Consider the following 16,962-nt stretch of genomic DNA (forward strand, 5'->3'; position numbering starts at 1 on the left):
GCTACTCTGCTGCCCATCCTGCAGGTGCTTCTGTTACTAGTGACCCTACTATAACACGAGCAGAGAAAGGAAAACAGGAATCTGGAATCATTTTGGTAAGAGGCCTGGTGATAGTGGAACACTAAAACACCATTTGGGGTTTTACAATTTTCAGTCAATCGTGATTCCCACTGGTAAAGGCAGTTAAAAGCCACATGTACAAACAAAGATTTATGTCCATTTATTTATTACATAACATTTATATCCATTTATTTGGTAAACCACTTTACTTGTAAACAGATAAGGCACATTGTTGCAAAATCATGCAGGAAGGAGACAGATCTAAGGATCTGTAAAGGGGCAAAGAGCACACATTTGCAACAGTGTGGAGAACTCCCTGGCTCTTCCCTCCCTCTACTCCCAAACACAAACAAAAGCCACTGATTTCAAAGTCCAGATAGGCCTCCTCCTCACCCCAACTCCCCAACTCTTGTTATCAAGGCTTTAAAAATACACACACACACACACACACACACACACACACAAGGGTTGGGGATTTAGCTCAGTGGCAGAGTGCTTGCCTAGCACACGCAAGGCCCTGGGTTCAGTCCTCAGCCCTGGGGGGAAAAAAGCTATAAAAAAAAAAAAGCAAACATATTTTTAAAAATGAAATCTTTGCTGTGAAAAGACCATACCATGTCCCAAAACACTATTTTGGAACCCATTCTTCCTATGGAATGTAAGTATTCCAAAGAATTCATGTAGAACAAGAGGCTCAGATTAAAGCCTTGGCGAGATTCTTGGCCAATCCAAACAAACAAACAAAAACCCAATGGATGACGCTCAAGAGTAGCAGTTCTGATAAATTATGAGAATACAGGATTGCAGAGCTGGTCACTTTAGGTGCCAAGCACCATTTGTCCATAGAGGCAGTAATGTAGGTCCCTGCCAAGCCAATACTGCAGCTATAGGAAGCAATAACAGCCTTAGGTAATTAAAATACAACACAACCAAGTAATAAGACCAACTTTTCTCTTTGAATTAAAAAATACAATTACTTATCAGTTTTTCTCAACAAATAACAAAAACATTCATAGGTATACTAGTGTACTGAATCCATTCTCCAGAAGGAGGTAGAAGGGATTCCCAACTGAAAGGACATATTAGATAATGTACAAATTGTCATTTCATTCAGGTGACTCAAGGGCCCTGCCCTGTCCAGAAGAGTAAGGATTTCCCTACTGTAGATCCATAACATAAAGTTTGTTCCATTCATATTTAATAATCTGTTTATAGTTAGCTTAATTGTCAGGACATATAACCATGAGGAGATTTGACATACATGGTTAACATCACTGTGTCTGAACACAGAGCATCACAGAAATCACTTTACACTTAAGCTACATGTGGAAGTCTTAGGCCGTTTCCCTTGGCTTATGGAAGAGGTAGATCAGCAGCAAAAAAAAAAAAAAAAGTACATAAGAAACATTTCAAGAGACTAACAGCAGGTGGAGAGTCATGTCAGCAATGTGGGTTCACAAGTCAGCAGTGATCCTAATAACATCCATGGAGATTTAACAGAAGAACACGTGTCACACACAGCCTATCATTTTGCAAGAGGTACTCTGGACAAGGACAACCAACTTCTCCCAAGGCAGCCCAGGAGTGGGCAAGAGGCAAACCCAACAAACCACCCTGAGTTCCTTTTTAATTAATAAAACAAGAGATGGGATTTTCTAGGAGGCCACCCATACCCAGTCCTGCCAACGCAAGGCCAGACCAAACTAGATACGATTCACCTTTTAAAGCTGAGTGCCCTTTGTGACAAGACACTGCACACAGATGAACAGTGTCCAGATTACCTGGTGAGGGTAATTAAAAATCAATGAGGACCTTCAAAGGACCACACCCAGTAACAAATCATCAAGCGTCCAAGGATGTGGCAAACAAAAAATCCAGATCACGTGTCTTTTCTATTTATATGATTAGTGTTGCTTGGCTCATTCAATTGCAGGTGTTTCTGGCTAAATTTTTTAATGAGAGTTCCAGGAACTAAGGCCACCAGAGCAATGGCCAACAGCTTAAAGACTGTTCCCCAGGAGAAGAGAGCATCCAGAGAGGTTAGGGTTGACAGGATGGAGCCTGTCTGCACACAGATGAAATTGTATGGGATCAAACCTGGAAAAAGAAAAGGGGAAAGAACCTGTTAACAGGAGAGTGAAAATGAAGAAAATAACATAGAATTCAGAACAGTGATACCAGCTTTTTGCCCAACCCCTGACCCCTAAACATATTCTCTCCTCTCCACCTTTCCATTCTTTTCCTTCCTTTCCTCACTTCCCATATACATGTCTTGTTCAGCAAAAGAACTTCTGATGGTCTACACAAATATACATAAATATGTGTGTATATAATTTACATATATAAAATCCATTTTATTAAATTTTTCCAAATTAAAATTTTATTAAATTTTTCCAAATTTTATATGTATAAATTACACACACACATATTATACATAAACCATTTAGATAAAAATTTTAAAATTGGAAAGACAAAATGAATGCAGAACAGTAAAATAAGGGAGCAAGTTAGCAAAAACAAGAAAATGCATGAGGTTCACACATTTGCTAAAGGTAGACCCTGAATTTGGTCCTGAGCACCCTATAATCACAAAGAAGAGAGAAACACCATCATTATAAGATTACAGTATAAGATTAAAAATACAAACAGGGCTGGGGGGTGTAGCTCAGTGGTAGAGTGCTTGCCTAGCATGCACAGGTCCCCATGTTCTAACCCCACCACTATAAACACACACACACAACAGTTTCTTAAAAGGAGTACTATTTTTCATATTCTCTAAGAAGTCATCAAAGCCACTAGATCCCAAAAGTCTGGCTGGTAGCTGGAAAGGCTGGTCACTTAAGCATCTCTTGGTCAAGTTAAAAACATTCTCAGGGCTGGGGATGTGGCTTGGTGGCTCAGTGGTAGAGCACATGCCTGGCATGCATGAAGCCCTGGGTTTTATCCCCAGCACTGAAAAAAACAAAACAAAACAAAAAAACATCCTGAGCACCCCCCCACTCCCAGATATTCTAGTTACTTGGTTCTAGAGTACTGCCCAGGAACCTGTGTTTTAAGTCTCTCCTACCCCCACCCCTAAGCTTCTGATTGGTCTGGGACCCCTATAATCCATTCCCTCTCTATAGCAGAGGAAGTACATGGGAGATGATAGAACACTCAAGGTCATACAGTTGGGCAGGCAGGAACCCTGTCTCCAGAATCTTTCTAAGCCTCATTCTACCTAGGTAATTTCAAGCTGTTAACTGCCATTAGCTGAGGTACGGAGGCACTCTGTCTGAAAGCTGATATGACCAGACTTGGCTGTGGTTGATCTTGCTTCGATTTAAGATCTCACTTTCTCTCAGGCATTGCCTATTAATAGCAGCCACTCCACTACAGATTTGTTATGTTTGACCAAAAAGCCCTGAATGTCATTCCCTCCACACTGAATTTAGTTCCGAGATTTAAGAGAAGGTAATACTTGCTTTAGGCTTAAATAGGGTGGTTTACTTCTAGCATGGAGAAAGTAACAGTCACTGATCTTACAGGATGTTTGTGTTTTACCATTCTAATAAAGGTGATTCAAAGCCTACACTCTGAAAACACTGCTCTAGTCCCAGCCCTTTATCTGGCAGCCTGTTGAGGATGAGTTGCTCTAATGGAGGTCGTACAATTGTCAAACCAAGGGGAGACATCAGATGTCCTCTAATTCAGTAGATTGCCCCCATCTTCTTGGAGGTAAGCACGTGCCCATGTGGCAGGGGACCCAGGGAAGTTCCCCAACACAACATCTCTGAAGACTCCAACTTAATCCTCTAGCATCTTACCAATAAGAACTGAGAAGAAGAACTGCACAATAGGGATGTTCAGAATCGGGGCTGAGAGATTCAAGAACCAGTTTGGTGTCATAGGGAAAAGTCTCAAAAACAGTAAAAAGAAGAACAAGCTGTTTCTGTTCTCCTCCACCTGCAGCAAAGAGGACAAGACATTAGGAAGCAGAAAGGCATCTGGGCACTATTCTGGACACTTTACATATACTACTCCCAACTCTTTCCATAACCCTCTAGGGTAGAGACTGTTTTCCCCATTTTAAAATCAGAGGTGCCTAAGGATCAGAAAGCCTGGGAACTTGCCCAAAGCCACAGAAATTTGATCCCAGGTCTGTTATCCTGAAGACAACAGAATCCCTAAGTCCTTGGGAGGCAGGGCAAAGGAGAACTATGGGAGATCTCTGCTCCTCACTCCCCGTAGGCCATGAGGTGACTCTCAAGGAACCAATACTCGGATGTGCCCTACTCCTTACCTTCCTCTGCATCAGGGCCACTTTATCAGGGAAGTAAGAGACCACCAGCTGTTTGCCAAAAATACTGGAGAGCAGGTAGCAGCATGTGGCACCCACCGAGGTTAGTATACAGCATAGCACGAGTCCTAGCCATGGCCCAAACAAGGCACCGGCTAATACGTTCTGCAAAGAAAGCAAACCCTCAGCCATGAAAACATCTGGTAGCTATCATCCACATCCTCCTAGGAATCATACACCAACCTCAGTCTCTTTACCTTTAAAACAAGAATAAGGAGTAAAGCCTCAGAGGACAGAAGCCAATTAAAAGGGATAATGTGTGTATACAGCATCCAGTCTACAGCATAGACCTGAAATCAACTATAAGAGCTATAAGAAGGCAGAAATCATGAAATTCACAAAATATTTTTACTATTTCAAAGGATGAAACAAATCATGAGTGTTTCTTTGGTAAGACCCCACAAGCTATAATGTTGTTTCTTGGGGTTTTGCTGGATTATATCTAAGTAGTATGCTAGCACTGGGATTCTAGGTTGACCAAAGCTCTCACGACACTTAAAGAAGCCTTAGTTCCACAAAAATGGAAAAGTGAACCAAAACTTCCTAATGCAGTTTGGTTGGTAAACATCATCTTGCTAAAGCATGGGATCCAAGATAGAAACCAAAAGAGGGCCTTAGCAGTGGGAAGGTGGGAACCTGCCGGGCACCTACCATGTTGAAGTGCTTGACTACATGTCTTATGTAATCCTCACTCCACCCCTGTGTCATACACTATCCTGACCACATTCTACAACTGTGGTCAAGATCATACCCAGTAGAGTGAGAACACATCCCTAGATCTGGGTATGGAGCCTTCACTGGCTCTCTACCTTAAACAGGGCTCAGCTCAACAGGGAAGACAATACAGGGGCAGCCCCAAAGAGTGAGCCTCTGACCTCAAGCACCAAATGCTTCCCTGCCTTTCTTTGAAATGTTTGCTTGCTTTTTTCCAGTTTTCAACCCCCAAAAAAGAAAAAACTGCTTAGTTGAGCAGAGTAGAGAAAAGGTGCTGGGGTAAGAGAGGGAGTTGAGCCTAGATCTGAGTTGAGCCTAGAGTAGAGAAAAGGTGCTGGGGTAAGAGAGGGAGGCAGGACAAAAAGAAGCTACAGGGTTTCCTGTTTGTCACTCAATCATTCAATAAGTGCTGAGAGCCACTGTGTGCCAGCCTCTCTAAACCCACTGTTTCATTTCATCCTCCAATAATTGTAGGGGATGCCAGAGAAATAGCAGCTTTTCCAGATAAGGAAAACAGAGTTGGAAGGAGGGCAGGACACTGACCAGGAAGCTGGAGCCAGGTATGGCAAAGCCCTGTTTGTAGAGGTAGGCGCTGCAGAAGAGCAGGAATACGTAGGCCTCGTGCTCCTTCCTGTACTCTCGAAGGACCTCAGAGAGCTCCCGCAGCTCTGCTAGGTCTGAGGGGAACCAGAGTGACCTGGGATTTGGAAAAGCAAATGAAAACATGAGTCCAGATCACCCTAATGCCTAAGAAAGTTACTTGTTGTGTCTTTCTTTCCAAAGGAGGATTATAGCTGGGCATTGTGGCACATGCCTATAATCCAAGCTAATTGGGAGGCTGAGGCTGAGAGATCTCAAACTCAAGCCTAGTATGGGCAACACAGCAAGACCCCTTCTCAAAAACAAAACAAACAAAAAGTTTATAAACATCATCTGGTTTGCTGGGGACACATATATAACTTGGCCCAAGGTAAGAAGTCACCTGACAGAAATCAGCAGAGACAGACAGAAGAGCTCTGGTTGGGAAGCAAGAGACCAAGGTTGGTATACCTACCCTGCCTGGTCATGGGTCTGTTTCCTTATCAAAAAATGAAAAGTTGGTATTATTTAATCAGTAAATTTCCCTTAGCTCTCAGATTTTATAATGGATGAATTGACTAATTTTTGGTGCTGGGAATTAAAAACAGGGCTTCCTACATATTAAGCAGGTACTCTACCACTGACCTACACCCACAACCCCTTTATGATCTTAAGCAGCAAGTGGATTCATTTCTAGGCAAGCACTAAACTTCTTAAATTGCCTTCCTTTCAAGGACATCCCTTCCCCAGCAAGACAAAAATAATTCAGACTTCACACTGCTCCTGAGGTACTAGGTAAACTGACTTAAATCATTCACTAAAAAGCCAATTCAAGATTTTAGGAGAAGTAGACCTAACACCATAAACATAACTTTGTTGATATATGTCAGGCTTAAAGCCAACGCTCCCAAAGAGACTACTTTTTCACCCTGGTTAAAACTGGTGTCTAGTGCACTCTGAATACTGTCCAAAGGTCACAGTATAAAGGCTACCTTGTCTCTGCCATCTGAACAATCCTTGAATCCATCAGTGATCAATTATGAATAACCCCTCCTAGTTCTCATGAGAATACTTCTCTTAGTATGTCTGACACCCACAAAAAAAGCCTTCTCAGCTACAGCAAAAGAATACAGACAACAATTCTCTTAATATTCAAACATCAGTTAATTCCTTGATAATGTAATGCTGTGCCAGGCATCTTTCCATGCACTTTACAAATAGTATGAGCAGTGGCACACACAATGCCAGCTACTCAGGAGGTTGAGGCAGGAGATGGAAAACTAGAGGCTAGTGTGGGCGATTTAGCGAGTCCTTGTCTCAAAACAAAAACAAAAAAATTAAAAGGGGCTAGAGATGTAGCTCAGTGGCAGAGCACTTTCCCAGCATCCCCAGTACCAAAAAAAAAAAGTATGTAGCAATCCTGAAAACCGGTCGGGTAGGTATTGTTCTGCCTCCTCCTGACGAGTTGTCCACAAGAGAAGGAGAAAAGTGGAGACAACCAGGAACAGGACAGGCAGACCCGACATTATTTCGTGAATAATTCAAACTTGTCCACGCAACGTATCTCCCGAAGACCCAAGGGCTGATCCGCCCGAAGTGGAGCGGGGGTCGCAGGGGGGCACCTGAAGGCGGTCGAGGAGGGGCTGGGGATCCACACATGAGCGATGGTTGGCTGCAAACCGGCTCCTCGCTGAAGAGGAGGCGGTGATACACGCGAGCAGAGGCTCCGCCCGGGGTAGGCGCCCGGTTTCCCTCAAAACCCAGCCCGGGCAGCCCTCAACACACAGGTCCCAAGCCGGCTCCGTCCACCAGCCTGTCCGAGGCCGAAGTCCCGCTCCCCGGTCCGGAAAATGAACTTCACATCCCGGTCCCCAACGCGCCCAGCCTCGGACCCGGCTCCCTTCCTCTGATGGGAATCCCGTCCCGCCGGCGCCGCCACGCACCTGCCTTCAGGCTTCTCGGGGGAGCCTGGTCTCGGCCCACCGGGCAGTCGCGTCGACAGCAAGTACAGGGCAAAGGTGCAGCCGGCGAAGACCAGGAGCAGGCCGAGCAGCGGGCGCATGTCGGCGCCGCACCCGGGCCAGCCGGGCCTCGCGACTGCTCGCTATACTGGTTGCGGCGGAAACTTGACAGCGCGCGGACTGAGCCCGCGGAGCGCCTTCGCGGACGGACCGGGGCGGGGTCCACGCCAAGCCCCGCCCCCCTTTCAGACCCCGCCTTCTCCTGGAAAACCCTCGCTCAGTGTGTGTGTGTGTGTGTGTGTGTGTGTGTGTGTGTCTGTGTCTGTGTGTCCTCTCATCTGTGGGTGTTCTACGTTTTTTGTTTTTTGGGGGGGTTTTTTGGTACTGGAAATTTAACCCAAGGGCGCGTTACCACTGAGCCGTTCCCCAGTTCTTTTAATTTTTTATTTTGAGAGGGCCTCGTTGATTTGCTGAGGCTGGCCTCGAATATGTGATGCTGTTGTCTCAGCCTCCCGAGTCTCTGGGATTACAGGCATGGGCCACCGCGCCTGGATCTTCTATGGTTATCCCTGTCCATTTCTTCATTTGTTCCGCAGGCACTGAGCACCCACAGCACAAATGTAGAACCGAAGCTCCAATCAAGTTCAGTGGGACAATAAGGGTGACCACAAAAGGCAAATCACAATGTTGCCTTTTACTCAGTGCCTACTATATTCCCATTAACCCTAATCCTCACAACCATGCTGCAAAGTAGTTATTTTTGTCTGTATTTAACAAATGAAAAATCTGAGTCTTGGGGGTGGGGATGTAGTTCAGTGGTGCAGTGCTTGTCTTGCATGTGCAAGGCCCTGGGTTGGATTCCCAGCACAAAAAAAAATAAAATAATTTTTTTTTTTTAAAGCTGGAGGTGTTGGCGCTTGCCTGTAATCCCAGCGGCTCAGGATGCTGAGGCAGGAGGTTCACAAATTCAAAGCCAGCCTCCACAACTTAGCAAGGCCATAAGCAATTTATGAGCCCCTGTTTCAAAATTTAAAAATAAAATAAAGTAAAAAGAGCTGGGGATGTGGCTAAGCGCCCTGGGTTCAATCCCTGTTTTAAAAAAAAAAAAAAAAACACTAAATCTCAGAAACATTAAATGACATCCCTCAAAAGAGAACCAAGATAAGAATCCAGGTCAACCTGGCTCCACAGCTAGTGGTCCTTCCACTGCATGGGTTCTGGTTTGAGTTTACCCTCAAGGATGAGCAAAAGCTCCACAAGCAGAAAAAGGAAAGACAGGGTGAGTCCAGCTTCAGTGAAGGCCAAAGTGTATGAGAAATTGGGGACAAATTAAAGATCACTGGAAGGTAGGATGGGGAGTTGATTTTTTAGTATTGTAAATGGTGAAACACCAAGGGGGTGTTTGATGAGTCAGAATGAGTCAGGTCTGGTTTGGGGGTCATGTTGGCAGGTGAGTAGAATATGTAGGGTTAACAGCTGCAATTGTCCTGATGAGACAGGATATGGCATGAGCCAGGACCACAGGGTTAAAAGTGTATTATGCTCATTTTTAAAAAATATTTATTTTTTAATTGTAGTTGGAAACAATACTTTTATTTCACTTATTTATTTTTATGTGGTGCTAAGGATCGAACCCAGGGTCTTGCATGTGGGAGGTGAGCGCTCTACCACTGAGCCACAATCCCATCCCCATGACTCATTTTTAAGAAGGAAAAAGAGATTATATTTTATCTTCTCACAATATTAAAATATTTACAAATGAAATCATTTAGTGTCAGGTATTTGCATCAAAAAATGAGATGGGTTTGGTGAGTAGAGTTTAGATAGAACAAGATTGGCTGTGAGTTGACTGTTGCTGAAGCTGAGTAATGGACACAGGGAGGCAGATTCTGTACCGGTTTCTCTGTTTCTGTATGTGTTTTAAGTTCTTCATTTAAGAAAATGGGAGAAACAGTTTCATCCCTCCATTTCAGCTGAACATGCACATGCATACCTCTGATAACATTCTTCTCTCTATCTGACAATTTCTGCCTAGCAAATTCTTACTCCTTTGTCCATACTCAAGACAGTAGCCACCCACCTGAAGAAAGCTTTCCTATTTCCTGCCATCATTCCTTCTCTGTGGCTAGGAATCCCTCAGAAATGCCTGCGCTCCTTTTGCAAACCCATGCTCCAGGTTCATCATCTTTCCCCCCAGGACACAGTGAACATTGTTATAACCAAGAGAATGTCATATATTTGAGGATCATATTAGCTTTCTCTTACTATAGGAAAACAACAGATATAAGTAACTTAAGAAGAACAGTCTAATTTGGGCTCACAGTTCTAGAGGGTTTAGTCCACTGTTGGTTGGTCTTGTTACTTTTAGGCCAATGGTGAGGCAGCTCATCCTGGCTGGGAGCTCATGGCTTAGCAAAACAATTCACCTCGAAGCTGGGAGGTGATAGAGAGGAAGAGGAAGGGGCTGGGGTCCCACTATCCTCTTTAAAGGTACATCCCCAAAAATCTGAAGATCTCCCACAAGGCCCTGACTCAAAGTTTCCACCACCTTCCAGTATTGCCTAGCCAAGGACTAACAGTTTAACACATGGGCTGTTGGGGGACACTTATCCAAACCATCTGTCTAGAGGAGATCATTGAGATCATGAGGGGAAGAGGGAAGGTCTCCTAGGGATTCCATGAGAAGAAAATGACTACAGGTGACATTCATTGAATATCTACTAAGTCTAGAGACCAAAGGCAGCATTTTATATGCATGAATTTACTTATTCCATATAACATGAAGCAGGGACTCTTAACTACCCCTCTTCATAGTCCAGAAAAACTGAAGCTTAGGAAGAGGGAAGCAAGTACGTCAAAGAAGCAGTGGAGGTCACACACCTTGCAAACACACTCCTCCCCGACCATGCATGCCCTTTTGAAAGAAAAGACTGAAACTAGAAACCTGGGAAGGAAACAGTGAAATCCACCAAAGAGAACAGATGACTCATTCAGGGATGTTGGAGAAACAGGAAACAAACAAACAAAAAAAAGTGGGGGCTGGGAATGTGGCTCAAGTGGTATTGCACTCGCCTAGCATGCATGAGGCACTGGGTTCGATTCTCAGCACCACATAAAAATAAAAATAAAGATATTATGTCCACCTAAAACTAAAAATAATAAATAATTTTTTTAAGTGTCCTGAGATCCCAAGAGAGATTTTCAGAAAAGGAACCATAGCTGTTAGGTGCAGGACAGGCTGAATAAGTTGTCTGCAGGGCATGCCAAACAAAGTTAGCTGCAGGATGACCTGGCTTCTCAAACCCTCTGTCTGGTTCTTTATCACCTGTTTGCTTCAAGCCCAAACGCCCAAGCCCCCCTCAAGGCTGAGCGCTTCGCACCCCCTGCTCAAGGCTGAACACTCAGCTCGCCGCTTAAAGCCGAACACTTAACCCCCTTGTGTGACAAACCCAGAGACCCTATTAGATTTGGGCTATAAAAACTCCCTCCTGCCGGGCCCCTCTCTCTTGCTCCCTCTCTCTCTTGCTCTCTCTCTCTTACTGTCTCTCTTGCTCTCTCTGTCTCCCTTGCTCTCTCTGTCTCTCTTACGGTCTCTCTCTTCTTCTTCTTCTTCTTCTTCTTCTTCTTCTTCTTCTTCTTCTTCTTCTTCTTCTTCTTCTCTTTCTTTCTTTTCTCCTCTGTTGAACTGCTGCAATAAAGATCTCTTGGTCGCTCCGAGTGTTGTGGTCACTTTCCTTTCAATAGCCAGTGTCAAAGTCCTTGGATAAATCCAGTGAGAAAACCTGAATGTCATAGGACTTGGCCAACACAAGGTGAGAAGGACTTTGGCCAACTCTTCCAAGAGGTTCAGATCTACTTTCTATAGGCTCACTACCCAAGCATCTCCTTGCTACCCCTGACCTGCCCCACTGGGGTCCTAGGCTGATTCCTGCTTGGTGAAGAAGACCTGGCCTGGGCTCTCCTACACCAGCCACTTCCACCCTGGTCTCAGTCTCCTCCACACTCCTGGCCCCCGACCCAGCACCTGCAGCAGCTTCCTCTGAGCCACTCATCCACAGCACATGCCCAAGCAGCCCAACCAGGTCAACCACAACCCCCCACCAGGGCACATGTGGCCTGAGAAACTGGAGGAAAGCGGGAGGTTCAAGGGAGAGTGAAGAGCAAGGCACCCATCAGGGCTCTTGGTCAGTAGCACGCAGCCTTTTCTGGATTCATTGCCCAGAGCAGTTGAAAGGAGTAGCTCTGAACACCATGCGACTGTGCTCCTTACCCACCCCACACATAACTGAATGGAACAGGATGGACATCTTCCCCACCCCAAGGACCCTAGGGCAGTGTCCACTTCTTGGATTTTGGGATCACCTATACAGGGAGTGGTTGTTTGAGTCAGATTTTCTGTTGCTGTGACCAAAAGACCTGACAAAAATGATGTAGAGGAAGAAAAATTTATTTTGGTTCATGGTTTCAGAGGTCTCAGTCCATAGGTGGCCACCGTCATAACTCTGGACCTGAAGTGGTCCAGAGGACATCACAAGAAAGCAGCTCAGAACGTGGCAACAGGAAGGCGGAGGGGGGGAGATCCACTCACTAGGGACAAAATATAAACCCCAAATGCAGGCCCCCAGTGACCTACCTCCTCCAGCCATTCCCCCCCTCCTGCCTACAACTATCCCCCAGTTAATCCATTCGAGTGGAATAACACACTGATTAGGTTAAAACTCTCACAACACAATTTTCTTACCTCTAAATTTTCTTGTGTTGTCTTATCTAAACCATAACAGTAGCCAACCACCCAATGAAGCTGTCCTGTTGAAGAAGCTGAGCTCAATCGGAGAACTGGTGGGAGAACATTAGGGTTAACATGGGCCTACAACCTCTTGTTGCTGCAGGCTCCAGGGCCACCCCTCTCTTCCCTTTCCTGAGGTCTGATAGTCACCTCTTTCTAGGCATGTCAGCTGTCCATCACTATAATAAGATATCTGAGGCAATTAACTTATAAAGAAAAATGGGTTATTTTGACTCCTGCTTCTGGAGAAGCATCAGCATCAGATGGCCCCATTGCTTTGGGCCCCTGGCAGGGATGGCTCATCGTGGCAGGGGCATGTGGTAAAGCAAAACCACGTACATCATGAACCAGGAAACGAAGAGAGGACGAGGAAGCCTGGGATCCCACAATTCCCATCAAGCACCCACCCTCAACGACCTCAGGAGCTCCCTATAAGAGGTTCCCCTACCTCCCAGAGCACCACCCTGTGGACCAATCCTTTAAGGTCTTCAGAGGACATTCAACCTCCAAACCACAGCACAGGGATTCCTTGAGTGTCCCCCCGCTGCCCTCTCTCTCAATAATCTATAAAGTTTGGGTCAATGTGAGTGGATTCTGGCCCCTGGTCCCCAAAGCCTCTTTAGCTAAGATGGGGTTCTGCAGGAACGAGAGCCTGGAGTAGAGATCCAAGGTCACACGTTCCTAAGTTCAGGTCTTTGGAACTTGCAGAGTGAAATAAATTAATGTTTAAATCAGGTGGTTCTCTCCAATTCCTAAGCATGGAATCCATTCCATTCTGCTCAACAGGTGTTCATGGAGCGCTTACTCTGTGCCTGGACTGTGCTTGGTGCCAGGGAGGCAAAGACAGGCAGCAGGGGCTGTTGTGGGCCCACAGTATCCAGGGAGTTACAGTCACAGAGAAGTCACTGCATGGTATCATAAAAGCAGTGATGGAAGTGTGTATGAAGTCAGTGACAACTGGGGTGGCCAAGGGAGAGTCACAGTAAAGCCAAGGGAAGCCTAGGGACCATGGCGTGGAGTCACCCAGTAACACCATGTCCTGGAGGGTGTTAGCAGTAGTGCTGAAATGGGGGGTGGGGATCCCAGACTTCAGGACAGATGGGCTTGCTGAGAAATGGTGGTGGGGTCCCCTGGAAGAGGTGATTAGAAGTGAAAAAAGAGCTCACTTCTATTTTTTTTTTCCTGGGGAGCCTGGGAAATGGCCTCTAAAGACAATGGACCAAGATCATAGAAAAGTCTAAGACTAAACCATTTGACCCAGCTATCCCTCTTCTCTGTCTATACCCAAAGGACTTAAAAACAGCATACTGCAGGGACACAGCCAATAGCAGCACAATTCACAATAGCTAAACTGTGGAACCAACCTAGATGCCCTTCAATAGATGAATGGATAAATAAAATGTGGTATATATACCCAATGGAATATTACTCAGCAATAAAAGAGATTAAAGTCATGGCATTTGCAAGTAAATGGATGGAGTTAGAGAATATAATGCTAAGTGAAGTTAGCCAATCCCAAAAAACCAAATGCCGAATGTTTTCTCTGATATAAGGAGGCTGATTCATAGTGGGGTAGGGAGCAGGAGCATGGGAGGAATAGACAAACTCTAGATAGGGCAGAGGGGTGGGAGGGGAAGGGAGGGGGCATAGAGTTTTAAATGATGGTGGAATGTGATGGACATTATTATCCAAAATACAGGTATGAAGACACAAATTGGTGTAATATACTGTGTATACAACCAGAGATATGAAAAATTGTGCTCTATATGTGTAATATGAATTGTACTGCATTCTGTTATCATATATAATTTAAAAAAAAAAAAACAAAGATCCTATGGGGGAAAAAATCTAAGGCTGAGAAGTTTAGGTGCCCTTGTGGCAATGGGATATGGTTAGAGTGAGAGGTAGTCTTTTCTCAGTCGAGCCATGCTCCAGAACAAACCATAGGACTCAGAAGATGATAGAGAGTGTTTATTTAATAGATATTTCTTGAAGGCAGACTATATCATAGGTACATGGTTCGTGCCTCACAGACGAGTGAATATGGACATTAATCACATAATTACAAAAATAAATGTAAAAATAAACAGTGCATGAAGGAAAAAGTATGGTGAGCTCTGAGTGGAAATGAGACCTGAGAAGACTCAACAGAGCAGGGGCCCCTGAGCCAAGATTCAAATGACCAGTAGGAGAGAACTGGTGAAAAGAGGAGGAAAGGGGTAGACTGTAATTTAATTGTGTTATGGATTGGGGATTCAGATAGATATACAGACAAAGAAAAAGGAGGAGAGGCACAGAAAACAAGAGTCACAAGCTCCAGGGGGGTCAGGAGGAAGATTTTGAGAAGACAGTGACCACTCCTGTGACTCTCTTCACTTCTTCTTCTCTCCATTTCTGAAACTCACTGAAATTCATCTCCATACCAATAAACAAGTTCCCTCCCTTTATCCGTTCATTCTTCCCTTCATCCATCCATCCACCACCCCACAGATGCCCAGACAATGGTAATCCAGGTCCTATGCCAGCACCCAGTGACCCAAAGAGTCTATAACTTAATAGAAATTCTACTGCTGGCATTTTCTTACAATTGTTTTGACTCCCTGCTTGGAGATAAGGAAAAGAGGACAAAAAAGTAACTGTGCTAATCAAAATGCAGGAACAATAAAACTCTAAAAAGAAATCAGGGCCTCTCAGCACGCTGATCTCTCTGTCCGCAATTGCTGAGGAAAGGTGTGGTGGGAGAGGCCAAGATGTCCAAGTGCCATTGAGCCTTTTTCCCTTCAGAGTTCAGCCATCCATCCCTTACATAAAATAGGCTGTATTTGATACAAATGAATCTAAGATACAAATCTCTAAGAACGAGCCACATACTGATTTATATCATTTATGAAATAGTCCATTTCTGTACAATAAGGCTGTTTTCATAGAAAACGGTAGAGGACTTTGAGACAGTTGCACCCACTCTCATGCTGAGCATCTGGCCCCAGGGATTGCCCTCCTTTCATTCTAAACTTGGTCTTCTGGGATTTCTTGACGTGGTTTCTGCTGTCATTCCAGATTCGGAGGTCATACCTACCTCCAGGGAAGTCTGAGAATTCCTCAAACTGGAGGCTGCAGATGCTCTGAGAACAAACTGGTTTATGCTTTGAATCCCCATGTTAGCAAAACAAGTTATAGCATCATTGTTTTTGTTTTGTTTTTCTGCACTGTGCATTTAAAAAATTTCCTTCAATAAACAGGGATTACATTGATAGTAAGGAAAATATAAACATTTCTTAAAGACTGTTTAAGCTAATGGTTATGCACTGTACACCTGTAATCCCAGCTACTTCAGAGGCTGAAGCAGGAAGATCACAAGTTCGAGGCCAGCCTTGGCAACTTAATGAGACCCCGACTTAAAATAAAAACTAAAAAGGGCTGGGGATACAGCCCAGGGGTAGAGCATCCCTGGGCTCAATCCCCAGTACAGAAAGAAAGAAAGAAAGAGGGTTGCCTGGGATGGAGTGTAGTTCCGTGGTGCAGCTCTGGGATGGCCCCCAGCACTGCCAAAACAAACATACAAACAACCTAAACAGGAAAAGAAGGGTAGCCGGGCTGGGGCTGGGGCTCAGAGGTAGAGCGTTGGCCTAGCACATGTGAAGCACTGGGTTTGATCCTCAGCGCCACATAAAAATAAAGATATTGTAACCACCTATAACTAAAAAAATAAATATATAAAAAAAGAGAAGGGTTGCCTATAAAATGATCCTTCTCCACCTTAGGTGAAAAACAAGCCCTTTCCTCCCCTGCTGGTCCCCTGTCCCAGGGGTGTGGGGCTGCTGCTTCCTCCCTAGACCCAGCACTGCCCTCAGGCTACCAGCCCATCTCTACCTCCTTTGCACCAGCATTACTTCAGAGCGGGTGGGACAGGGGTATGTGGCTTTCTTGCTGCCCCAGAGAGAAGCTGTATTGATAAGGAGGGGCCACCCCTATCAAAGGATATGATCAAAGGATATGAGCTAAGCCACGTTAAAATAAATAACAACATATTCACATTCATCACACCTTCACAGATGTGGTACCCATAGGATTTCAAAGAACCCTTCATAGACTTGTCTTCCACACCCACACAGCAGCCCTGAGAGGTAGGTCAGTTTTGTTCCCTTCTGCGTGATGGGTTCTGTGCAGAATTCAGCACAGGGAACAGAAAGTCCACAGGGAGGTCTCCAGCCCCCCACCTAGCCTTAAGATGAGTACCCGAAGCCCTGAGGAACAAAGAGCCCGTGTGATGGGCAGCAGAATCGACAGGTCGGAACAAACAGGCCCCAGGATGCAGCCAGACAAAGCACTGGGCTGTCAGAAGGCTGGCTATTTCTGACTTGCCCTAGTTAGGGCCACCCTTCCCAGTATCGTTTTATAATCACAAGGTCGTTTGACGTTCTGAAATGTGACATCCTGAAATGTGACATCTGTAGGACGCTGCTGAAAATAACCTTGGTTTTTTTCATGCTTTTTGAGCTTTGAGAAAAAGTTCAGGTGAAGCT

The 16,962-nt window shown here is 45.0% G+C and overlaps 1 protein-coding gene across 1 annotated transcript; it reads right to left on the reverse strand.

Moving 5' to 3' along the window:
• Positions 1–197: 197 nt before the first annotated feature.
• Positions 198–7,794, reverse strand: Tmem41a (transmembrane protein 41A). The gene is made up of 5 exons (XM_027951500.2): positions 7,636–7,794; positions 5,657–5,810; positions 4,343–4,504; positions 3,867–4,005; positions 198–2,157 (listed from the first exon to the last, which is right to left on the reverse strand). The coding sequence occupies exons 1-5, from the start codon at positions 7,752–7,754 to the stop codon at positions 1,940–1,942; spliced, it is 792 nt and encodes a 263-aa protein (XP_027807301.1). The 5' UTR covers positions 7,755–7,794; the 3' UTR covers positions 198–1,939.
• Positions 7,795–16,962: the final 9,168 nt, after the last annotated feature.

The sequence above is a fragment of the Marmota flaviventris genome, chromosome 8, assembly GCF_047511675.1.
Source record: "Marmota flaviventris isolate mMarFla1 chromosome 8, mMarFla1.hap1, whole genome shotgun sequence".
NCBI classification, from domain to species: domain Eukaryota; kingdom Metazoa; phylum Chordata; class Mammalia; order Rodentia; family Sciuridae; genus Marmota; species Marmota flaviventris.

What these genes read in the sequence shown, in the direction of transcription:
- Tmem41a (XM_027951500.2), bottom strand. Translation starts at nt 7,754, where the DNA reads ATGCGCCCGCTGCTCGGCCTGCTCCTGGTCTTCGCCGGCTGCACCTTT. An exon ending in CCCGAGAAGCCTGAAGGCAG is followed by an intron (nt 5,811 to 7,635) that starts GTGCGTGGCGGC and finishes TCCAAATCCCAG; the next exon opens with GTCACTCTGGTTCCCCTCAG. An exon ending in TACCTGGCTCCAGCTTCCTG is followed by an intron (nt 4,505 to 5,656) that starts GTCAGTGTCCTG and finishes CTTTCTTTGCAG; the next exon opens with AACGTATTAGCCGGTGCCTT.